This window comes from Megascapheus bottae, unplaced genomic scaffold (genome assembly GCF_031878675.1).
Source record: "Megascapheus bottae isolate mThoBot1 unplaced genomic scaffold, mThoBot2.hap1 HAP1_SCAFFOLD_164, whole genome shotgun sequence".
Classification (NCBI taxonomy): Eukaryota; Metazoa; Chordata; class Mammalia; order Rodentia; family Geomyidae; genus Megascapheus; species Megascapheus bottae.
The window spans coordinates 163,946-190,752 of record NW_028327461.1 but is presented as its reverse complement, the minus strand read 5'-3'; the positions used below and the strand labels follow the sequence as shown (position 1 = coordinate 190,752).

At 38.8% G+C, this 26,807-nt stretch overlaps 1 protein-coding gene across 1 annotated transcript in view; it reads right to left on the bottom strand.

Annotated features, from left to right (window-relative positions):
- The window catches only part of LOC150039810 (phosphatidylinositol 3,4,5-trisphosphate 3-phosphatase TPTE2-like), a 49,684-nt gene that overhangs the window by 5,703 nt on the left and 17,174 nt on the right, over nucleotides 1–26,807 (bottom strand). The window contains exons 8-13 of the mRNA XM_090327582.1: nucleotides 22,425–22,506; nucleotides 22,236–22,324; nucleotides 11,377–11,438; nucleotides 9,205–9,285; nucleotides 6,125–6,230; nucleotides 2,071–2,159 (exon numbers count right to left, since the gene is read on the bottom strand). Of these exons, the coding sequence (XP_090183708.1) occupies nucleotides 2,071–2,159; nucleotides 6,125–6,230; nucleotides 9,205–9,285; nucleotides 11,377–11,438; nucleotides 22,236–22,324; nucleotides 22,425–22,506 (509 nt within the window). The remainder of the gene's footprint in view (nucleotides 1–2,070; nucleotides 2,160–6,124; nucleotides 6,231–9,204; nucleotides 9,286–11,376; nucleotides 11,439–22,235; nucleotides 22,325–22,424; nucleotides 22,507–26,807) is intronic.

Sequence of the window (26,807 nt, the reverse complement as noted above, 5' to 3'; positions counted from 1 at the left end):
TTAGTATTCTTTTTCACTCATGAAATCATCCTTAATTCATTATATACTCATAATTTCATAGCTCAGTAATTTCATATAGAAAATAGCAGTAATTTTTTTCTGAAGTGGTAAAGGTACTGGGCTCCAAATGTTTGATAGCTATCTTAAGACTACACTTGAGAAGCAAAGTATTCATTTTTGACAAGTGTCTTTCTGTTTATTGTAATGTATAGAGGGATTACAGTTATATTCACCAGAGAGTAGGTGTCTTACTTCTCACACATTGATACCACCTCTCATGGTTTTGTCCCCATTTTCCTCTCCCAACACCTCTCCCAATCATATGGTTTCCCCACTTCTCTTTCCTATTTTAAATAATCAAATAAACATACATACAATATACCAGGTCACAAAGTCAGATACAGTAACAATATGAGATTAACCAGAAGGAAACTAAACAGAAGAGGAATAACGGAGTGCATTAAGAGCCACAATCACACAAGATAAAGCTCTTGTTTCAATATCCTAGAGATCCTTTCATTTAGTCTCATCCTATATGACCAGGAGTTTCTAATGTAATACACATGACTGTTCTATGTGAATCATCCGATTTTTATATTCTTTTAAGGATGCGCTTTTAACTGCAGTCTGAAACAGTATATTGATGTTCAAGAAGCAATGAATAATTGACCCCACTTTCATGACAAATATTATGTTGCTGATGAGGTCAATGAGCCATTCCAGTGAATGGAATGACCACAAACAGGTCAAGTTTGGGGATTAACAACTATGAAATCATCCCATGTATTACTCTGATATTCATATACCATCATAGAATAAGAAGAAAGCTATGCTAGGCTTCAAGAAACATACCCACAGAAGACTCTCACATGATTTTCAAGTTTTCAGGAAGTTTTCTACATACAGAACAATATGAAAATAATATATTGTTTTCAAGCTTTATAAGGAAGTGTGCAAGTGTGTCCTATGGGAGGGCAGTATACAGCAGAAAGTTTGAATAACAAAGCATATTCTAGAAAGTAGACTTTCAGTTGGTCATTGGAGGATTTTAATAAAGGAGGAATAATATAGGCCTGAGAAGAGAAACCAGCAAAAATATCAATGAAACTGAGAATTTTATTCCATGTGCCAAACAGATGAGTCAGTCTTCTCTAATGGGAATTTGTAGGTCCAGATATTGATGGAAATAGCTTGGCTACACTAGGGTTGTCATGGATTCAGAGCTTAAAATCCAGGAAAATAAGAATAAATGTGGGCTAAGAATTGATGGGATCAGTGTCCTATGTGACAAAGTGGTTTGAAAATGGTCACTTTTTACACTGATTTGATAACTCATAGATTAGAGATTAAATTCAAATATGTTACCTAAACCTCACAACACACTACACTTGTGTGCATGTACAGAAGTTACAACAGGAACCTGGGAATCATTCTGAAAGCTTCCTTTGGGATTAAAAAGGAAATTAGCCAATTTCTCCTAGAAAAGGTGCACAGTCTTGAGAATTTCTTGAACATTTCAGAAATGGCTGTGGGTAAAGAGGCATCTCCTCAGTCCATATGCTGTCTCTACTGCTCTCAAGGTGACATCCAACAAAACGTCTCAATGACAGTCACTGAGCCCATTGCTGAGTGGACAGATTCTGCATCACTCTTTGAACCTATGACTTTCCACTTCCACAAGTGCCAAGGGGACCTTCAAGAACACTGCATTTGAGAATCAGAGCTTTGTAATAAATGATCAAAATGATCAAAAGGAAGATCATATGGCAAATACTGACATGATGTATGCATTTAAATCCTCGAGTAATTCCTGGGGACATTCTTAGCATTTGTGGGCACAAGTGAATCCGAAGCAGCACTAAACTGAAGCACAGTTTGACAATATCTTTCAGAAACTGTTTGGAACGAGGCTCTGCTTTGCATCTGAACTAAGCAATGCCAACTGGAATGGTGACAGAGGGCAAGAGCTGTCTCTTTTTGGTGAGTGTTACTTTGGGGAAGACCATCATGCCACTTGACTGGGAGCTTTGACACAAACATGAGAATTCTCATTTATGAGCTTTGGCTCACCGTGCAGGTTTGGCAAGTACAAGTAAATACAGTCTTGTGCTGCATTATTATTTCAATTTTCAGGTCTGCTCCATTACCTTCTCCTACTCCTGCATAAAAGTGAAAAAGAAAACGTATATGTTTGTTAGAATACAGAGCAAAATGCCTTGCCAGTTAACTCAATGGAGAATAAAGAGAGAAAATATGGGCCAGCTAAGGTTGTGGGTTTAGTTAATCATTTGATCTTGCATAGAATTTGTCCTTTACAAATGTTTTCAGCCTCTTAAAGCAGTTCACAATATTGCAAAGAAAGAGAAAAATCATTATATCTTAATCTTCTACAAGATAAATTCTTACTACATCACCATTCCAGGAAAAAAAACATTGGGAGCTTCCAGAATTTCTTGCTTATGAAATGCTACCTTTAGAGTTCTATAATAATAATCTAAATTTAATTTTCTCTAAGTCAAATTTATAAATCAATATCAAGGATAATATTGGTCAGATATACCCAAACTTAAGAGAGAAATAGTCCTATGCCATTTTAACTTATACTTTTAGTATCTTAGGTGGTTACACAAGTGGTTTTACATTAACCAATCAGTTTATAAGTACAATATATCTTGATGGATATATCAACCCCTATCTATCTTCTCCATTTCCCTAGGTTCATAGGATATATGTTGTTAAATATTATGGCTGCATTCCCCTATTCTCTCCACATTAATCTAAATTCCTCCTCTATATAGACATAAAAACCTATGACTCTATAGGCGTAATGTTTTATTTCATAAATTAATGTGTTTCCATGACATACAAACCTTAGCTTCATTGTGATTAAGTTCTAAATCCTAAGTCCCAGTGATTGTAAATAGAGATTGCCTCCTTGAACACTTGTATGTTAAACTTGTCATTTAAAAGATGATGTAAAAATCAACGTTAATAAATTCTTTTTTTAAAAAAAGAAAAGGTTAAAAAAAACTAATGGGTTGTCAGCCTGACAAAATGAGTGTGCTCAGGAAAACAACCAGGGAATCATTGGGAGAATTCACCGAAGTCAGGCCTTAGGTTTAGCTTCTTTAACCAGTTTGTGCAGAAATTTGCAGGCAACCCAGCAGGAGGTGTGACATTCCATTGGAGTTACTGAGAGATGAAACTGCTGCCACATATTCTGTTCTGCCTGATTCTACCACCACCCCACAGCCGTTTCCTGAGAGGACTGGAACCAAAAACTCTTGGTGATGGGACATTCTGTGCTAAACTCAAAGTCCCCTAGTTGGTTCCAGCCATTATGGTGACTCTGGATGGGTGAATTTTCCATCCAGTGCTGAACAGCCTAGAAGAGGGAGATGCTAAATGGGTATGAGGACTATGGGGCCCCCAGAGGAACCGTAATCCCCACCCGAGGGATATGCATCTACCGTTGACCGGTGTAGAGCATTTGCATGAGGTGCAGCTAAGACTGCGAGGAGACAGCCTAAACAGCCCTCAGTCTCGGGGTCTCCTGAGGGACACGCCCAATAGCATGGAGGTTGGCATCTATGAAAACCATTCCCCCACAAAAAGATGCTTGGCCTCAGCAGAAAGACAGATACAGGAGCCAGTGGGTCTTGCTTCTTCCTCAACATGGCCTCCATTCTAGGAATCATGGCCTCTGTCCCCCCTCTCAGGTTAATGCCTACCATAATTCAGATATTGCCTAAATCCTTGCCCCTCACTTATTTCAAGATGACGGGAGGAGATCGGGGACATTCTCCCCCTCCCTGAATTCTTACTGTAAGAATGTGCTTGCATCTTGTAAGTAGGTCACTAAGCAACACATGCCTGCTTGCGTTGATATGCAAACATCCTACTACCTGGCCTCTACCCCAAGCAAACATCCTACTACCAGACCCCCTCCCCCGAGCAGTTCCTATACCCCAATCCCTCTCCTGAAGAGGCATATAAACCCTTGTGTGAAAAATAAAATTGGCAGCTTGATCAGGATGCTTGTCTTGCTGCCTTCTTCATGTCTCCTGTCCCTTTCATTCCTCCCTCTACGTTCTTGGCCCTAGTTGATGTCCCGCTGGATGGGACACTCTTTCACTTTGGAATATTTATATTTAATTGGGGATAAGTGTTTTCTATCTGGGTTGGCTTCAAACCACAATCCTCAGTTCTCAGCCTCCTAAGTAGCTAGGATAACCAACGTGACCCCAGGGTGTGTGACCTTTTCCTCAGTTCAAATGGCCCCTCTTCCTTTAGCCTTTCCTCCAAGATCTGGTTTCAGAGTCCACAATGAAGTTTTTCCTTTCAACCTTGCCTATTTCACATTAACATGAAGCATGTCTGATTGGGTTTTCCTTTTGCCTTGTTTTGGTGTCTCTTAATTTCATGGATCAAACACTATCATCAGAAAGATTTCTGATGGAAACATGGTTTTTGCTGCACTCTCCTCTCCCTTGTTCCAGTTGTCCAACTGCATTCTACTGATATCCTCTAGCAATAAGCCACTGAAATTCACAAGTACAATGTGCTAAGCCTTTATTTTCCTCACATTTAAACAATTTACATCACACAAAGGTATTTCATCCTTGAAAAATACAGACAAAGCTGGGCTCAGTGGCTTCCATAGTAACCATAGCTCCTTAGTGTCTGAGATCTGATGATCAAGGTTCAAAGCCAGCCTGGGCACAAAAGGACCCGAGACTCTTATCTCCATCTAACCTCCAGAAAACAGGAAGTGGGGCTTGGCTCAAGGGTACTGCAGAGCTTAGGGACAACACCCAGGAACAGGGGTAGGGTCGTAGCCTTGAGCTGAAGAGTTCAGGTACAACTCACAGGTTGGGCTGGAAACCCATGATCCCCCCATGCACCCACCGACAAAATGCAGACAAAATGAAGTGAAAATTCTCTGTCTCACCTTCTTCTACATGTTTAGGTTTCTAGCTCTAAATAAATAACCTCTTTCACTATTTTTCTAGGCCAGCCTGTGTAAAGAGAGACTTCATCTAGGAAAAGAGTAGAGCGGCCCAAGCCTGTAGTCCCAGTTGTGGGAAGACTGAGATGGAGAACCCAGGGGAAAACTTTGGAGAACTGGGTGGTCTGTGCCAGTCTTTCCAGCAATATTGGGAAGTCTAAAGTAGACAGTCTGATTTCTTGGAAACAGCACCAACTTGGCAGTTGCTAGAGGAGTCTAGTAGAAGAACAAGTTCTCCAAACCTGTTCTATGTCCATGGAGATTCAGGTGTGAGTGTCAAACAAGGGCAGTCAGGGGAATCCAAGTGCTGCCCTCTAGGAACCTTGTCTGTACTACCTAAACCTGGCCTGCAACAGAGTCTAACTTTTGTATTTGCAACTACCAGAGTTTGAAGTCTGGGTCTTGAACCTGCTCAGCTTGTCTAGCTGACACTCTATCACTTGAGGCATGCCCCCATTTTGCTTTTTTTGGTTGCAATTGGAGACTCAGAGTGGCTTGGGATGGCTTCAAACTGTGGTCCTCCACATGTCAGCCTTCTCAGTAAGGAGGCTTTTAGGTAAAGAGCCTTGAGAACCCCTGCATTGTAGTTGGTTTTTAAAAATCTAAGCACTTATTTGTCTTTTCTGCTCACAACCCCAGCTGAATGCTAGCATATGACCTGGCCAAAGGTGGCAACAAATAAAATAAGGCATCCTGATGGAGAAGATAGTGAGGAGATGCTTAGAGGAGGAGGAAAGAGAGAAAAGACTATAGTTCTGAGAAGAAAGGGCCGCTGGAAGGACTGGCCAAGAAAATGAGGCAGGGCCAGCAATGCTGAGATGAACCATGAAGGAGAAATGAGTCTGAGAAAGAAGGACTCTACTGGGTTCTTTAATCTTCTCTTCTATGAAAAAAATCTATCCTAGGTTGAGAACAGAACGCAAGGGGTAGAACCTCCCCTCAAGTGGAAATGGGCAAGGGAATAAGAGAGGCATCTAAGGAGAGCTCAAGAGGGAGAAGGTCACATGCATTGACACTTAGCTGTGATGTAGGATCATTTGCATAACATAAGCAAAACCCTCCCAAATAGTGGATCGCACATCCTCTTGTCTTCTCCTTCCTTTCTAAAGCACTTACCTTGGATGGAGTAAATCACAAATTTCACAATTTTAAGAGGTTTTTTCACTGGCATTTCCCAGTTCAACACATTCTTCAAGATGTCAAAGTAGTGGACATAGCGACTCTGTAAAGCAACAAAAGCCTCCACTTTAGTGGGAATGCCAGATGTAAAGTCAATATCCTAATCTCCTTCTCTTTTTCAGCTTGTGAACAGCAGTAAGAAAGGAAGACAACATTTAGGGCTGGGAGTTTGGCCTAGTGGTTAAAGTGCTTGCCTAGCATGCATGAATACCCGGGTTCGATTCCTCGGTACGACATACATAGAAAAAAGCTGGAAGTGGTGCTGAGGCTCAAGTGGTAGAGCTCTAACCTTGAGAAAGTCCAAGGACAGTGCTCAGGCCCTGAGCTCAAGCCCATGACTGGCAAAAAAAAAAAAGAAAGGAAGACAACATTTAGAATGAGCCCTTACATTATCAACATTCTTATGTATTTTCCTCATTGTGGAAAAAGAGCCCAGCTGAGACTTGCAGACAGTAACATGGAAAGAAGAAGCCCTTGCTTCTAGGCTTGCTTATGACCATGAGAACAGTGAAGGTGCTGAAACAGCGATGACAAAATCTGTTGTCATGCACTAGAGAAAGGACTATGGTTTGGGAGATAGTTCCTCATCAGGAGGAATGACATCTCCACTTAGCTACACTAGATGATTCTGTACCATTAGTGAGGGGTCCTCTACAGAGAAGAGATTCTTTATCTGCCTTTTTCTCCAATATGTTTTTTTTTTTTTGGTAAGGGAACCTTTCAATACTCTGGCTCCTAGCAAGTTGCTCAAAGAGGATTTCTTAGAATTCTCTTTGAGAAACTCCAGATGTCTGATGATGAACCAACTGAGAAGAGTTCAGAAAGTGAACTGCCACATTTCCAATTAGCAAAAGCACTTGTACTGCATGCGAGTGGCTGATGTCTGTAATCCAAGCTACTCAGGAGGCAGAAGCTGAGAGGACTGAAGAATAATGCCAGCCAGGGCTGAAAACTTTGAGATAATCCATCTCTATATACTTAGGCAGAAGTTGAGCTAGAGATCTAGCTCACCTGGTAAAGTGCCACTTGTGAAGAGTTCAAGCCTACTGAGCACCAGGCCACTGAGTTTAAGCCCCAGGATGGGCAAACAATGAAAGGGCAATAGTGAGAAAGATGCCTGAAAATGCATTAGGGCAATGCAAGATGCAATAGGGCAGTGCTGTACCACTTCGCATCTCCAACTCAGGCTGTTTTGGTTCTTCATTAGAACTAAGAATGAAAGGATTTCCTGCCAGGGCTGGCTTTGAAACACCATTCTCAAATCTCAGCCTGTATCTAGAAATACAGACAGGTACCAGTCATCAGTGTCGGGTAGATGCTTTGCAGTTGTTGGATTTTTTTTTAAGAGTGCATATGTTGGGTGTCATGCCAAACTTCTTGTGAGGTAAAAGGACCTGATGAATAGAATTTCCTTCAAAGTAATCCTGGTTGAGGAATGAAGAGTAGGAAGGGTGACCCAGGGTTTGAGAAGAGTGGGGAAGGAATAAACAAAGCATGACTGTAGGTTGGGATGATGATTGTAGCATGCACTGTATGGTTCCATCTTTGTGTGTTAGAATTTGGATATGAAATGTGCACTTAAAAGGCTCATAGATGGAAGGCTTGATCCCCAGTATACCAGCAGCGTTCAGAGGTGGGTATGGGGAAGTAATTATATTTTGAGGCTTTTGACTTTATCCACAGATTCATTTGTTGAGGGCTTCCTAAATTTAAAGCATTAGTAGGAGGTGGGGAAAATGTTAGGAGTTGGGGCCTCATGAAACCAAAGAAGTCACTGGAAGGATGGATCATGTCGCAAACCCTTCCTTCTCCTCAGCTTCCTGGGAACCTTGAGGTGAGCAATCCTTCTCCACAATACCCGCCTCCTTGACATGATTGTTCAGTGTCAGTGTAGGCCCAAAGCAATGGGATCAAGTGGCCTTAAAGGAAATCCTGAAACTGTGAGCCCAAATGAATCTTTCCCCACTTTAAGTTCTTTGGTCAGTTATTTTTTTTATAGTGACCAACACCCGAATCCAATATAATTGGGATTTTTCATATTTTCATAATAAAGTATTATCAGAGGAAAATAGGACAACAGTGGATAGTTTAAACAATGTTAAGAATATGGAATGAAAGAATATGATAATGTCTGCTGGAACAAGATTTGTAAAATACTTATTTTCCCAGTTCATTCTGTTTTCTTCTTTCATACTCCCATTATCTCTGTGTGTCTTTATCTCTCATTCTTGGTCTGAGGATCTCTCATTCTTTCTCTTCTCTGCACTCTTCTTTCCCCTACACTGGGGTCATCACAAAACCATCCTGGCAGTGTTCTAAAGACCTTGAATTGCTCATTGCCTTAGCAAAAACTGGTGAAGGATCCAATCTCTCTTTCTAGGGAAACCAATGGCTAGTAGATCATCTACTAGCCAGAGATCATCTTCAGGCATCAGAAAACCTTAGATATTTGACCTTCCTTTTTGGGAGGGGACTCAATTCCAGAAGCTGTAGGGAATAAAGAATAAGAAATGGAATGTGTGATGCTCTGTTGAGAACTGTTGGGAGCCAGAGTGGAATCAAACTGTACCTTGATTTGCATCAGACAATTGCTTTATTGTCTTATGGTTTTCTGGCCTTATTCTGTTTAAATGACCTGAGATTTACCATATGAATGTAACACCTGGAAGTTCCCTGGTTTCAAGAAGGGATATAAGCCTTGAGTTGAGGATAAACGGGGCTGCAGTCTTTACCTGGGCTGCAGACCTACCAACCCCATGTGTTTGTCTCTCTTCTATTTTTTCCAGTCCCTGCCCCGTATTTCAGGAACCCCAATTTGCTGCCGGTAGGCCCCGGCAGAGAACCAAGCCAAGTAGCCTATGAGACTACAGATGTGGGCCTCCAAAGATCAGGAAATGGTTAGGAGTCACAAGTCCTCTGCCATCATTGATTGTTAAAGAAGGGTTACAGATGCAACCAGGCTAAATGTGCCACTAACATCTCCCCATAAATAACTTTTTGTGAAAAGAGAAACTTACTTGGGAAGGAGTTTCTACACCTTGAAACTGACTGCTCACATTCCTGTCAGTTCTGCGCTCCCCGAAGTATTCAAGGCTGTCCTACAGAAAAGGGGTTAATACAATCACAGTGCTTATCTGTCCTCTTTGGACAGAGCTACTTATGAACTTTCTTAGTTCCTAGCTTTTTAAGTGGCTAAGATTACAGGCACAAGTCTACAATGCCCACCTTTCCTTTGATTCTTTTAAAAATTACTTTATTATTTTTTTGAGAGGTCTTTCTAGCTCCTTTGCCAAATTACTGATTAGCTCATTAGTTTTGGGGAGATGTTAATTTTTGAGCTTCTTGTATATTTTGGATATTAGGACTTTGTCAGATATATTGCTGGTAAAGATCTACCAGTCTGTTGGCTGTCTTTTTAGTTTAGCACCTATGTTCTTTGCTGTGCAGAAAATTTTTATTTTGATATAATCACATTTGTCAAGTCTCTCCTACTTTCTGTGGCCTTGCCACTATTTCCAAAAAGTTCCTGCCTATGCCTATCAGTTCTAATATTTCTCCTATTCCAACTTGCAATAGTTTCAATGTTTCAGGCCTGACTTTGAGGTCTTTAAATTCATTTGAGTTGATATTGGTACATTGTGATAAACAAGGATCCAATTTTAATTTTCTACATATGGAAGTCCTAATACCAATTATTGAAAAGACTATATTTTTCCATCACACATTTTTATTGTGCCTAATTTCTTTATATATATATATATATATATATATATATATATATATATATATATATATATTTATTAAGATGCTGGAGGGGATGTGGCCAGGAGGGATCATTATTACACAGTTGGTGGGAGTGCAAACTCATTCAAGAATTATGGCAGCTCCTCAAAAGACTAAACATAGAGTTCCCCTATGACCCAGCAATTCCACTACTTGGCATTTACCCAACCGTCCAGAAACAAGGACATACTAAAGCCACTAGCACAACGATGTTCACTGCAGCACTATTTACCATAGCAAAGATATGGAACCAACTCTGATACCCTTCGATTGATGAGTGGATCAACAAGATGTGGTATTTTTACACAATAGAATTCTATGCTGCTGTCAGAAAGAATGACATCACTCCATTTGGAAGGAAATGGAAAGACTTAGAAAAAATCATATTAAGTGAAGTAAGTCAGACTCAAAGGAACATATACTCAATGGTTTCACCTATTTGTCATAATCAGTAGAAACCTTGGGCTCTCCTAGCAGCGATTTGCAATAGAGCAAAACCTAGATACATAAGGACATACAGTATGTCGCTAAATGAAAGGACCTATAGGAAATAGAAACAAAAGCCATAAAATGAGTGATTGTTGTCCTTAATGTACTATGTTATCTCCCATTTCTTTTGCTGTCCCTTGGTTATCTCATATTTTTATAGTATTTCACTTTGTTATCTGATATATTGTATATATGCCTATTTGGTTATTTGAAATTGGATAGGAAAGGGGCAAAAACAAGATGAGGGTGGGAGTTGGGGGAGGGAAATGGGGACCAAGACTTGAGAAAGGGTATCAATGTATGTGAAGTAGTGCACCTTCTATCTGGCGAAAATAATGTAACCCTCCTATTAAGTACAATAAAAAATATTTTTAAAACTCATTATAAAGGTGTTGTACAGAGAGGCTACAATTACATAAGTCAGTTAATGAGGATATAGCTTTTTAGAAAACGTTGATTCTTATTTCTTAAATACGGAATTACAAAGTCATGTGTATATCCTACAACATTAAAGAAATGGTAGGAAGGAAGTAGCGGGTGGAGATGGAGGGAGGAGAATGATGAACGAATGACGTTACTCACAATGCACTGAATTCTCAAACTGCTTTTTTGAATGGCAACTACTTATAGATGGTAAAAAATATACCTTAAAATGCTGTTCTTCTTAGTAATTCTGAATTTGGACATTCCCTCGCATTTGTGTCTCACTGCTCTCACTATAGGCTTGGCCCAGAGCAAGAATACAAGGGTACAAGTCCAGTAAATAACTGCATATTAAACAAGGCTGCATTAATCCAGGCTTTCACTTTCACTTAATCACCATGAGCTAAGCATTTCCTTAATATTGTACCATGAATGCTTCAGAACTAGCAAATTCAATACATATAAAAGACTAAGTATCAAAACCTTTTTCCTACCTTTGCGGTTAAAAACGTGCCAGTGGCAAGAAGTAGAATAGATATCATTGTGCCTGTTCGTCCTAGAAAAGAGCAGAAATGAGTTCAAGAAACCTTTGTTCCAGTGTAAAAATACACTCACAAATACTCATTTGGTATTGGTACTGTTTCTTCTGAAGTGTTGCTGTCTCAAAATTTCCAATTGAGAAATATTAAGACTTTATTTTTCATTAATGTAATGAAAAGAACGCTGGTCCTCATGTATAATTCCAGATTCCCAGGTGGGAAGATCAGGATGGTTGTGATTCCAACCAGCTTAGGCAAAATAAACAGGACCTCATTCTCAACCAGCAAGATGGGCCGGGTGCTTCACATCTACAGCCCTCATTGGGTGGGAGACATAGAAATGGGTTTCAGACTGATGCCAGCTCAGGAAAATGTAGGAGGTACTTTATCTAAAAAAAGCATTGAAGCAAAACAGAGCTGGGCATATACCTGAAGTGGGAGAATGCTGGCCAAGCACGTGCCAGGTGCTGAGTGCAAATGCAAGCAGGAACCCACATTACCAACTAGAATTGTAGTCCCTATGTAATTGCATTATTTGAATTGTATTGTGAACATTTGCAAACATAAGAATGTAGAGAGACAAGCATAATGAATACGCATATTCCTATTCCTCAGATGATATAATTCTAAGTATTTTGCTGTAGTGTTCTTGCTTACTTTCTACCTCAGCTTACATGCCTGCTTTTCTCTCTTCTCCCTCTCTCTTTGCCTCTGCCTGTGTGTGTGTGTGTGTGTGTGTGTGATAGTGTTTTGTAGCAAATACTTTGACAATTATAGCAAATCCTTGACTTCTTCCTGCTTCAAATCACTCATCCTCTAAGTCTCTTCTGTTACCTTCTACTTTTATCTTAGTTTTGTCCTACAAAATTTAAGTTTGAAAATATGTTCTTTTCTCTTTCTATATTCATCCTTATAATCTAATTTTTAACATACCCTTTCACCTGAAAAGTACACATTTTTCATCTATTCTTTAAATATTTTTTCCACTGGAGGAAGAACAGATTTATTATCTTCATGTACAGAGAAATCAACATTGCACATCTAACCCAGCTTAGTAGCCAGTTCCTTAGCCTTTGCCTTTTCCAGCTTGCCAATTTGAGTCACATATTTTGGACTGAGGACGTGCCTTCCCAGTGAGGATGGATCTCATCGTGAGCATATGTCTTGGGAGCTTCAACTCATGAACTCTTTTGGCTTCTTTTGATCAAGAGAAGGTACTCTACCAATTCAGTCATATTATCTTTACTTCTAGCCTTTTGTTTGTTAAACAGAGACAACCATCTTAGGGATTTTTTTTGCCTGGATTGCCACAAATCTCACATTCCTGAGTAGCATGGGTTACCAGTGCCTGGTTGAAACTTTCACAAGGGCAAAAACAAAGTATCTTAAATGTCAAGTGAGAAGTCATTCATGTTGAGGTCTGGTTCTCAGAAGATATGCAAATGGCTAATTGGTACCTAAAGAAATGTTCAACTTCTTTAACCATAAAGAAAATACAAATAGAATCTGTGCTGATTTCATCACACCAAGGCAGAATGGAAGTCATAAAAAAAACAATAGCAAAGGCTGGCAAGTATGGAGCAGAAAGGTGAGAATGAACTATATTAGTATACTGTTGGTTGGTTTGAAATTAGTCTATCCACTAGAGAAATCAGTATGGAGGGTCTTCTTCAAAACACTAATCATAGACTTACTTTGTAATTTTTATAGGTCTTATAAGTTACAAGGTAACTTCTCATTTTATAGAATATCTTGTTTGTGACTTTGGATGTGGTGAGCTCTGTGTGTGTGTGCTGTGTGTGTGTGTGTGTGTGTGTGTGTGTGTGTGTTTCATACGTTTTACTACAGAAACATCTCAAACCAACAATTTAATGGTACAACTTAAAATGCTGGAAAAAGAGTACCAAACCCAATCAAAATCTAGTAGAAGGAAACAAATTATTAAAAGTAAAGCAGAATCAAATGAATTAAGAATCCAAAAAACCCCAGAATCCACAAACAAGGAGTTGGTTCTTGGAAAAAATTAACAAAACTGACAGACCCTTACCAAATCAGATCAAAAAATGAAGGGAGAACACCTAAATAAACAAAATTATAGACAAGAAGGGCAATATAACAACAGAAATTACCAATATCCAGAGAATCCCAAGGGATTACTTGTCAAATCTTCATGCCAACAAATTTGAAAATCTAGAAGAGATGGACGAATTTCCAGCAAATATTGAAATAACCAAACTGAACCATGAAGATCTAAATCTACTAAACAGACCCACTTCAAGTAATGAAATAGAAAAAGCAATAAGAGTCTATAGGATTCTTTAAATACAGAATCATGTCATCTGCAAAGTGGGATAGACTATACTCCCAAGCTCCTTGAGCTGATTCAAAACTTAGGAAGAGTAGCAGGCTATAAAATCAACCCTCAAAAATCAACTGCCTTCCTTTACGCCAACAGTGAGAGGAACGAGGCAATAATCAGGAAAGAAACTCCTTTCACAATAGCTTCAAAAAAAATAAAGTACCTATGTTGTCTCTCATCTCCTTTGCTGTCCCTTGGTTATCTCATATTGGTATAGTATCTCACTTTGTTATCTGATATATTGAATTTATTTGTATTTGGGTATTTGAAATTTGATAGGGAAGGGGGGAAAACCAAGACGGGTGGGGGGTGTTGGGGGGAAGGGAAATGGGTACCAAGACATGTGAAAGGGTATCAATGTATGTGAATTAATGCACCTTCTATCTGGCAAATATAATGTAACCCTTTTACTAATTACAATAAAAAAATAAAAAATAAAAAAAATAAAGTACCTAGGAATTAGCTTAACGAAGAATGTAAAGGACCTTTTTGATGGAAACTTTAAAACCTTAAAAAAGGAAATTAAAGCAGAACTAAGGAAATGGAAAAACCTCCCATGCTCCTGGATTGGAAGAATCAACATTGTGAAAATGACAATCTTGCCAAGAGCTATCTACAAATTCAATGCAATACCCACCAATATCCCAATGTCATTCTTTAAAGAAATAGAAAACGCAATCCAAAATTTCATATGGAATAATAAAAGACCCCGTATAGCAAAAACACTTCTTAGCAGAAAGAACAGCGCTGGAGGAATTTCATTTCCAAACTTTAGACTCTATTACAGAGCTATAATTCTCAAAACAGCTTGGTACTGGCACAGGAACAGGCCTGAAGACCAATGGAATAGAACTGAGGACCCAGATATTAAACCACAGACCTATGGCCACCTAATCTTTGACAAGGGAGCCAAAAAAATAGAATGGAAGAAAGACAGCCTCTTCAACAAGTTGTGCTGGCAGAACTGGTTAAGCACCTGCAGAAAACTAAAGCTGGATCCTTCGTTGTCACCTTGCACTAGAATTAACTCCAAATGGATCAAAGACCTGGGGGTAAAAGCTGACACACTGAAAACATTACAGGAAGGAATAGGAGATACACTACGCCTCCTTGGCACAGGTCGAAACTTTCTTAATAAGGACCAAGAATCACAACAAATCGGAGAAAGGCTGGATAAGTGGGACTGCATTAAACTGCAGAGCTTTTGTATGGCAAAGGACATAGCTAGTAAACTAATCAGGAAGCCTACAGAGTGGGAGAAGATCTTCACCAACCAAACAATGGACAAAGGCCTCATATCTAAAATATATCAACAACTCAAAAAATTGAATCACTCCAAAACTAATCTCCAAAGTAACAACCATCCCATTAAAAAAATGGGCCAAAGACTTAAAGAGAGTCTTCTCTGAAGAAGAAACAAAAATGGCCTATAGATACATGAAGAAATGCTCAACATCTCTGGTCATAAAAGAAATGCAAATCAAAACAACTCTAAGATTGCACCTCACTTCAGTTAGAATGGCCAGGATCAGGAAAACGAATAACAACAGATGCTGGAGGGGATGTGGCCAGGAGGGATCACTACTACACTGTTGGTGGGAGTGCAAACTCGTTCAACCACTATGGAAAGCAGTGTGGCAGTGCCTCAAAAGGCTAAACATAGAACTCCCCTTTGACCCAGCAATTCCACTACTTGGCATTTACCCAACCATCCAGAAACAAGGACATACTAAATCCACTAGCACAACAATGTTCATTGCAGCACTATTCACCATAGCAAAGATATGGAACCAACCCAGATGTCCCTCAGTTGATGAGTGGATCAACAAGTTGTGGTATTTGTACACAATGGAATTCTATGCTGCTGTCAGAAAGAATGACATCACCCCATTTGTTAGGAAATGGAAAGACTTAGAAAAAGTCATATTAAGTGAAGTAAGCCAGACTCAAAGGAACTTAGGCTCAATGGTTTCCCTCATTCATCATAATCAGTAGAAACCTTGGGCTCTACTAGCAGAGATCTGCAATAGAGCAAAATCTTGATACATAAAGCCATATAATGTGAAGCTAATTGAAAGGACCTCCAGGATATTGAAACAAAAGCCATATAATGAATAATTGTTGTCCTTAATGTACTATGTTGTCTCTCATCTCCTTTGCTATCCCTTGGTTATCTCATATTGGTATAGTATCTCACTTTGTTATCTGATATATTGAATTTATTTGTATTTGGATATTTGAAATTTGATAGGGAAGGGGGGAAAACCAAGACGGGAGGGAGTGTGGGGGGGGAGGGAAATGGGTACCAAGACATGTGAAAGGGTATCAATGTATGTGAATTAATGCACCTTCTATCTGGCAAATATCATGTAACCCTTTTACTAATTACAATAAAAAACAACAACAAAAAAAGCAATAAGAGACCTCTCATCCAAGAATAGCCCAGGACCTGAAGGATTCATAGCTGAAATCTATAAGGCCTTCAAAGAAGAGCTCACACCAAAACTCCCCAAAATCTTCAATGAAGTTAAAAGTGAAGGCTCTCTACCAAACCCATTCTATGAAACCAGCTTAACCCTCATGTCAAAATGAGACAGGAACTCATCAAAGAAAGAGAACCAGAGACCCAGTTCTTTAATAAATATTGATGCAAAACTGCTCAACAAAATATTGGCCGATCAACTTCAACAACTCATCAAAAAATTATACACTGTGATCAAACAGGACTGATCACCGGGATCCAAAGCTGGTTCAATACATGCTAGTGGGTTAATATAATTCATCACATCAAAAGTAGCAAGGACAACAATCACATGATCATCTAAATAGATGTAGACAAGGCATTTAACAAGATCCAACACCCCTTGATGCAAAAAGTTCTGGAGAAAGTAGGAATCATGGAACATTCCTCAGTATAATCTTACACGACCACCCTACAAACTAGCATAAAAGTAAATGGAGAAAAGGTAAAGCCATTTCCTCTGAAATCAGGAATGATACAAGGATGCCCACTTTCTCCACTCCTGTTCAATACAGTATTAGAATTCCTAGCCAGAGCAATAAGGCAAGAGCCACACATAAAGGAAGTTGAAATAGGGAAGGAGGAAGTGAAACTTTCTCTCTTGGCAGATGACATGATTCTTTTTTTCCATACATCTTTTATTGTAATTGATAGAAGGGTTACATTATATTTATCAGATAAAAAGTGCATTACTTCACAAACTTTGATACCATTCTCATGTCATGGTCCCCATTTCCCTCCCCCATTCCCCCATTCATCTTGATTTCCTCCCTTCCCTATCCAATTTCAAATGACCAGTTAAGTATATATAAAATATATCAGATAACAAGGTGAAATATTGTAATAATATGAGATAACCAAGGGACAGCAAAAGAGATGAGACATAACATGGTACATTAAGGACAACAATCACTCATTATATGGCTTTTGTTTCTACATCCTGGAGGTGCTTACTAGATTTTGTTCTATGTAAATCTCTGCTAGGAGAGCCCAAGGTTTCTACTGATTGTGACAAATGAGGGAAACCATTGAGCATATGTTCCTTTGAGTCTGGCTTACTTCACTTAATACGATTTTTTCTAAGTCTTTCCATTACCTTACAAGTGGGACAATGTCATTATGTCGGACCTCAGCATAGAATTCCATTGTGTATAAACACCACATCATCTTGTTGATCCACTCATCAACTGAGGGACATCTGGTTTGGTTCCATATCTTTGCTATGGTAAATAGTGCTGCAATGAACATTGTTGGGTTCATGGATTTAGTATGTCCTTGTTTCTGGACAATTGGGTAAATGCCAAGTGGTGGAATTGCTGGATCATGGGGTGATCTCTGTTTAGTCTTTTGAGGAGCTGCCAAACTGCTTTCCATAGTGGTTGAACAAGTTTGCACTCCCAATAACAGTGTAGTAGTGATCCCTCCTGGCCACATCCCCTCCAGCATCAGTTGTTATTAGATTTCTTGATCCTGGTCATTGTAACTAGAGTGAGGTAGAATTTTAGAATTGTTTTGATTTGCATTTCTTTTATGACCAGAGATATTGAGCATTTCTTCATGTGTCTATAGGCCATTGTTATTTCTTCTTCAGAGAAGACTCTCTTTAAGTCTTTGGCCCATCTTTTAATGGGATGGTTGTTAATTTGGAGATTAGTTTTGGAATCATTCAATTTTTTGAGCTGCTGATATATTTTAGATTTGAGGTCCCCAAAATACAAAACAAAACAAAACAAAATTAAACTAAATCATAGACAAGAATGCAAATATCACAGCAGAAATTACCAAGGTACAGAACATCATAATGGAATACATCTCTAACTTTATGCCAACAAATTTGAGGATCTAGAAGAGATGAATGAATTTCTCGCCAATATTAGCATACCCAAGCTGAACCAAGAAGACCTAGTCCAAATAAACGGACCTATGTCAAGTCCCGAAATAGAAATGGCAATAAGAGACCTCCCATCCAAGAAAAGCCCAGGGTCAGATGAATTCACAGCTGAATTCTATGAGGCCAGCAGAACAGAGCTCACACCAATACTCCTCAAGCTCTTCAATGAAATTGAAAGTGAACACTCTTCTGCCAAACTCATTGTACAAAGCCCCCCTAACCCTCATCCCAAAACCAGATAGGGACTCATCAAAGAAAGACTCATCTCTTTGATGAATATTGATGCAAAACTGCTCAACAAAATACTGGCCAACCATCTTCAGCAACTCCTCAAAAAATTATACACTACGAAAAAAAAATTATGCACTATGCTCAAACAGGATTCAGCACAGGGGTGCAAAGCTGGTTCAATAGACGCAAGTAAATTCCTATAATTCAACACATCAACAGGAGCAAGGGCCAGAATTCCATGATTGTCTCAACAGATGCAGAAGAGGCATTTGACAAGATCCAACACCCCTTTATGCTAGAAGCTCTGGAGAAACTAGGAATCCATGGAACATTCCTCAGTATAATAAAGGCTGTGTATGACAAACCCACAGCTAGCATTATACTTAGTGGTGATAAGCTAAAGCCATTTCCACTAAATTCAGGAATGAGACAAGGATGCCCACTCTCTCCACTTCTCTTTAACATAGTATAGAATTCCTAGCCAGAGCAATAAGAAAAGAAGCAAGTAGAAAGGGGATCCAAACAGGGAAAGAGGAAGTGAAACTTGCCCTCTTTGCAAATGACATGATTCTTTATTTAAAGAAATCTATAGATTCTACTTGCAAGTTGTTTGAGCTGATTTGAAACTTTGGCAAGGTAGCAGGTATAAAATTAACCCTCAAAAATTAACAGCCTTCCTGTATACCAGCAATGAGGGGATTGGGGCAGCAATCAGGAAAGCAACTCCATTTGCAATAGCCTCAAGGAAAATAAAATACATAGGAATTAATTAACTAAGAATGTAAAGGACATTTATGATGCAAACTTTAAAAACCTGAAAAATGAAATTTAAGCAGATCTGAAGAAATGGATAAACTTCCCAGGCTCCTGAATTGGAAGAATTAACAACATGAAAATTGCAATCCTGCCAAGGGCTATGTACAAATTCAATGCAATAATCATCAATAGCCCAATGTCATTCTTTAATGAAATTGAAGAAGAAATCCACAATATCATATGGAATAATAAAAGACCCTACATAGCAGAAAGAGCAACTCCGAAGGAATATCCATATCAAATTTCAGACTCTATTACAAAGTTACAGTAATCAAAACAACTTGATACAGGCACAAGAATAGGGCAGAGGACCAATGGAATCAAATTGAAGGCCCAAAAATCAACGCACAAACCTATGGCCACTTAATCTTTGATAAGGGAGCCCAAAAAATAGAATGGAAGAAAGACAGCCTCTTCAACAAGTGATGCTGGCAGAACTGGTTAAGCACCTCCAGAAAATTAAAGTTGGTACTTCTATGTCACCCTATACTAGGATTAGTTCCAAATGGATCTTAAAAACTTTACAAGAAGGAATGGGAGATACACTAAGTCCCCCTGGCACAGGTCGAAACTTTCTTAATAAAGACCAAACAAGCACAAAAAATTAAATATAGCTAGGACAGAGGGGAATGCATTAAATTGTAGAGCTTCTGTACATCAAAGGACATAGGTAGCAGGTTAAATAGAAAGCTCACAGAGTAAGAGAAGATCTTCACTAATTATACAACAGACAAAGGCCTCATATCTAAAATATACCTATAGCTAAAAAAAAGGAATCATTCCAAAATTAAGCTCCAAAGAAATAACCATCCTATAAAAAGATTGGCCAAGACTTAGAGTCTTCTCGGAAGAAGAAATAAGAATGGCCTATAGACACATGAAGAAATGCTCAACCTCTCTAACCATAAAAGAAATGCAAATCAAAACAACTTTGAGATTCCACCACACTCCAGTTAGAATGGCCATGATCAAGAAATGCAATAACTACAGATGCTGGCTGGGATGTGGCCAGAAGGGATCATTACTACACTGTTGGTGGGAGTGCAAACTCGTTCAACCACTATGGAAGGCAGTGTGGCAGTTCCTCAAAAGGCTAAACATAGATCACCCCATGACCCAGCAATTCCACGACTTGGCATTTACCTAATAGTCCAGAAACAAGGACATACTAAAGCCACTAGCACAACAATGTTCATTGCCACAATATTTACCATAGCAAAGGTATGCAACCAACCCATATGCTCCTCAGTAGAGATTGAAACACCAAGATGTGGTATGTATACACAATGGAATTCTATGCCGCCATCAGAAAGAACGATATTACACGATTTGTAAGGAAATGCAAAAACTTGGAAAAAATCATATTAAGTGAAATACTGAAAGAAACATAGGCTCAATGGATTCCCATTTGTAATAATTAGTACACATCTACTTTGCCCCTAGCTGAGGAACACAGTAGCTCAAATCCTACACACATAATGCCATATAGGATGAGGCCAAATTAATGGACTACCAGGACATGGAAACAAGAGCTTAATTATAAGTGACTGTTATTGTAATGTATCATGTTCTTCTCTCTACTCTTGTGTTGCCCTTTGGTTAATCTCATATTGTTACAGTATCCCACTTTGTTACCTGGTATATTATCTAGATGTTTACTTGTGTATTTGATATAGGAGGGGAAAAATCAGGGGAGGGGTTGGGCAGAGGGAAATGGGGACAAAAACATGAGACGGGATATAGATGTGTGAGAAGTTTGGCACCTTCTATCTGGCAAATATAACTGTAACTCCTCTGTACATTAAATTTTTTAAAAATAAAGTAGATAATCAGCTGAGCAAAGAGGTATACGCTATGGAACCAGAGAATCTCCAAAATGGCTTAAGAAACAACACAAATAGCAAGACAATACATTAACCTTTCCTAAAGCAGGACAAAGAGGGAGGTATGGTGGCCATTTCTGCCATTCAGCACACAGAGGCAAGGGCAGGAAGATAACAAGCTTGAGACTATATAGGGAAATCCTGACTCAATCAAAACCAAACAAATGCTCACAAAACACAAAGCCAGCCAGCCGTAGTGGCTGTATTACTAGCTATTCAGATATAGACAATGGGGAGGTTTGTCATTCAAGGCAAGCCCAAATCTATACAAGAATTCTTCTCAAGTAAAAAGTAGAGCATCACAGTATGTATCCATGAACCCAAGTGTGTGAAAAAGTTAAAGAGGGTCACAGTCTAGGCCTTTCTGGATTCAGGATGAAAAGTGAGAACCAATGTGAATAATGACTAAAGCAAACAGGTATGAGGAATGTAAGTGGCTCCAGTAGTAAAGGGCCCCAGGACGTGTGAGGCCTTGGGTTCCGACCATATTAATGCCAAGAAACAATACAAAATCACCCCACACTCCCAAGAATCAAAAGGCAGTGTGGTAGGACACAGTACTTGGAAAGACATTTCTGAAAACGAAACCTTAAAGTGGCCAACAGATTTGTGAAACAATTCTCAATGTCACTAGGTAACAGGGAAGAGCATCTTAAAAGCCCAAGGCAAGAATGCATTTGTTAACTAGCTTCATTCAGCATTCCACATTGTATATAAATAGGAAAGTATTACATTTACATGATACATAAGTGCAGCACTGTCAGCTAAAGAAGAAAAAGGCATCGCTGCAAATGAGATACAAATGCAATACCATCCTGAAGTTGAACACTGTTTGGGGGAGGCAGGTATACATGGGTAAACCCATATAATCAGCAATTAAGGGAAGTAGCTCATTGTCCTCCCTTCTTTACATTAGTTTTTCCTTTGTTCTTCCCTCCCCTTCTCTATTTTCCTTTTAGTATTCTTTGCTTCTTTCATCCTTTAAACACAATATTAATATGTTAGCAATGATGAATCTATCTGAGGAGTAGCAGTAGGTATCTTCCTACTGCCTGTCAAAATTTATTCTCAACTATCTTTTTACAAAGGAGACAGAAAGGAAAGCATCATTACCTTTTCCACCTTTGCAGTGAATTATGATGATGTTGTGAGGATCCTTGGATAACCAGGCAATGACTTCTTTAGCAAATGAAACCATCTCTCTGGTTTAACAAAAATTTTTAGTTAATTAAAATTCATTCCCAAATTTCAAGCCCAGTGAATTTAGTGCTTTTCTGACCATCTGTGTGGCATCAGACTTACTCAAGAGTGGGGACATTGTGATCCTCTATCATTATTCTATGCACACGGTGATGAAAATACTTAGGGTCATAAGACCGTTCGCCTGAAAGAAATGAGATATGTGTCAGAGCTGTATGCCTACTGACATGAAAGTTAGGAACGAAGTTTAAAATTTCTCTTAGGAATTCTTATCTCCTTTCCATTGTTCTAAAAGGATTTTTAACATCACCAGCACAAAGGTCCTGAGAGGAACACAGGCAGACCAGTGGACAAAAGAGTCAAGGAGACATGAAGGACATTAGGGACAGATTCTTGTCCTTAAAGACTTTTTCATCCCAAGTAATTTAAAATCAGCTCATGCTTCATATTCCTTACCTTTAACCTTCTAACAGAGTGATTATTCGATCTTCTAGACTGCATATCCTATCATCCTGCATTCTGCTTATTCTATCTTCTAGACTGCTTATTCTATCATACTACATAGGTACCACTAAGCAGAGGTTAATGGTGCTGTCTAAATGCTCAGTCCCTGAAAATATCATTAAATGTTTATTCTGACAATAAAATGCAATAAAAATGTACATAAAAATCATGATTGGGAAATCAGGGGACAGTGAAAGGGAGACAAAAACATGAGAAGGGGTATCATGGTTTGAGAAGTAAAGTAACCATTACCTAAAAAAAATCTAACTGCAATCCTTCTATATATTAACCCTAAATAAAGTACAAAAAAACCCCACACCACCATAAAAAAATCTAGACAGGTGTTAATGTCTAGACAGGAGAAAAACTGAAGACAGACACAGCAGAGAAACCGGGGGCACATTCTTCTCTTTCTTCTGTTTTCTTTTGTCGTTTCTCATCACGCGCCTTGTTCTCATCACCAACTCTTTCTGGTGGATCATAGAACATACTTGCTGAATTGTCTGTGATACAATCTGGCATTAAAGGCAGGAAGAGTTGATTGAGCATAAGAGCAGATCTTTCCTGAGCACTTCCTCTGTAAGTCTGCCTCTTCGCTCTCACTGGCCCATCTCTTTCTTAGGGAATGTTGTGTTGCCAAGCTCACTTTTCCTACTACACAGCACCAGCGCAATACAGAGATTTCTGATCTGACTTCTTACTATGTAATATTTACAATTAAATGAAAGATACCCAAGGTGACTTTCTTACATATCTACAGTAGCAAATATATTAAAGTGATATACATACTACAAAGGTTGTATACAAAATAATGCTCAGGATGTCTGGTGTTGAAACGAGCCACTTCCTAAAAAAGATAAATACATTCATAAACTATATTGTTGAAGGCGGCTCCTTTGTACAACTACTTAAAGATACTAGTAAAACATGCTCTCTACTTTTGAAAACGCTTTTGTCACAGCTTTAATCTTCTGATTTTCTTCTTCTTCAAGTCTGCGAAATGCTTCTTTTGACCTAAGAGTATACACTAGCTCCCCCCTTGTTCTGAAGGACAAAGCAGCCAAACATTCATGCCTTCTAATCCTTGTCTATCTCCAGATAGACCCTCAGATTAAACAGGAAGGTGCTGGAGGCATTAAGGTAGGCATGTTAAATCTGTCCAAGTCTCAGTCTGAATGACCTGCCCTTAGCCTTTGTGTCTGGAGGCCTGGCCAGTGTTTATAGTTCTGGATTTTTCTCTTCAAGATGACAAGAAAAGGCATTGTGTTTGGAAAGCAGTCTGCCTTTTGCAGTTTTATAAATCCTGTTCTTCCTGGATCCCTAGATATCTATGAAGTGACTACAAGAGAGCATGGCTAAGATCAAGAACACATTGTATTTTCCAGCAAAAGTAGCTTTTACTTGACTTAGGGGCAAAGGGACATGGTCTGACTGCATACAGAAGTGGCCAGACTTGTTGATGCTTCCTCACTGTGTTTGTTTCTCCAGTAACTGTGGCTGTGTTCCACGCATCTGCACTCTGACCCTTTTCTTTCTATATTCAGTGTTGTTCAAAATACAATGCTGAAACCTTCTTCCCTTTGAAGGACAAGCAGGAACATATGACCTGATTAGCCTCCTCAGGAATTAAGTTTGTTCAGTGTTATGTTTATGATGTACAGATCAACACAAAGTACAATGTTTACCCTCATTGTTTTCAAACTCAAATATTTAAAGTCATATGAGCTATAAAATGTCCACTCAAAAACTTCCAGCTGCCAAATTTACATCTCTTCCTCCAGCTTTATTTTGTCATAGTTGCATGTTTTCCTTTCTACCAAATGGATTTGCAGAATATAATGCATTTCATGACACTTTGGAGCAGTATATAACACTATACTTTCTGTGCGTGCATTTTCCATAGATCCATAAATATTAATCCTATTTTTAAAAGAACAACCAGGGCACAAAACTAGAATTTCTTTTGCTGGTAGAAACTCAGTTACAAAAGACCTACCATATGATTCTTCTATGAGAAACTCAAGAAACATTAAAACTGATCTATGGCAATCAAAAATCAAAAGAACACTTTCAGTGTTTAAAAAGTGATTATAAATGCCAGAACATTGTCAACAATTTCATAGTGGTGTTCATTGCATGCCCTCATACATAATTGCGTTAATAGACAAATGTAAGATGAGGGCAATGTGGAGTCTGCATCAGTAAAGGTTTATTTATATAAGCATGCATTACATAATGATGGTTTTTCAGTTAAACACCAATTGTTTTGTTGTTGTTGTTGTTGTTTGCCAGTCCTGGAATTGAGCTCAGGACCTAAGCACTGTCCTAGGACTTTCTCAAGGCTAGAGCTCTACCACTTCAGCCTCAGCACCACTTCCGGCTTTTTTCTAGGTATGTGGTACCGTATTGTTCTTTATTGATACATACGGAAGAATAAATGTCATGCAGATTACTAAGTATCACATGAGATTTTGAGACACACACATGTATATGCGTATACACATACAAAAACACATACATACATGTACATAAATCACGTTAAATACAACTATTATGTCAAGCATTAGATAACATCATAGTGAAACTTTAAAATCCTTTCTTCTTTAATAATATATAACACAATGCTGTTGTGTGTAATCAATCTACTGTGTAACAGCTCAGCGAAAAGTTACCTCTTATGTCATTATAATCTCTTGCTCATTGATCAACCTTTGTCCAAACCTTCCTCCTTCTGACTCACCCAAGTTTCTGATATTCACTAGTCTAGGCTCACCTTCATTGAGATCAATGTTTTTTTATTTCACATATTCCATACTTGCCATTTGGCTTATTTGATTAACATACAACTTCTCCTTTTGTGTTATTGACAAAGACAGTTGTTTGCAGGAGTAAACAATGCACTATCATGTAGAGGTGCCACAACATTCACCTTGGAATGGAAACTTAAGAGGTGGATTTCATCCCTTGGCTATTCACTGCTGAGCAGTGAGCTTTTAACCAGGTGTACATATGTCTCTGCCACATAATGATCTCTTTAAGTCGCATCAATACCCAGTCGAGGTATGATTGGATCCCAAGATCATTGAAGTGTGATTTGTTTGAGAATCTTCACACTGTTTTCTTGAATGTCTATGCTAATTGATATCATCAATAGCTTGCCATGGGCCATCTTTCTCCACAAGTTTACTAGCATGTGTTACCTCTTAACTATTCAATAATTGTCATGCTTGTGGAATGTTGCAGTGCTATCACATTGTGGTTTCTACCTGCATTTTTCTGATGATGAGTGAGGTTCTACATTTTCTCTTACACTATTTTTTTTTACCAATCCTGGGGCTTGAATTCAGCGCCAGGTACTCTCCTTGGATTTTCTCAAGGCTAGGGCTCTACCACTTGTGCTACAGCACCACTTCTGGCTTTTTCTGTGAATGTGATCCCAAGGAATGGAACCCAGGGATTCATGCATACTAGGAAAGCACTCTACTACTAGGACTTGCTCGCTTGTCTCATAAGAGTTGTGGAGCATTTATTATTTGCCTTGTGTGGGGAAAGAGACCTGTAGTCCTGAGGCTATGTTTGGATAACTGATGCCCAGCTTACACAACAGTACTCTTATGGGATGAAGCTGCTGAGAATTCCAGGAACTTACTTCAAGTACATTCATTGCTGTTCACACACTGAGTGATCACCCATCAGAGCATTTCCTGTCATTGACCACTGAATGTATATACATTATATATGAACCCATACACAGATCTCCAATTATATTTCATTAAGGAAAAACAGTAGGAATTACTACAGGAATTCACTGTATGTGAATACATACGTACATATATCCCTAACCCCAAATTTTATGTGCTTTCTTAGTAAGGAGCTTCAAGGGGCTTAAAATTAAGTTAGTCACTTACAGAGCCAAAAGTGGGATTTCCCTTATTTAATTATCAGGGAATCTATGTGAAAGAACATATATATTTTTAGACA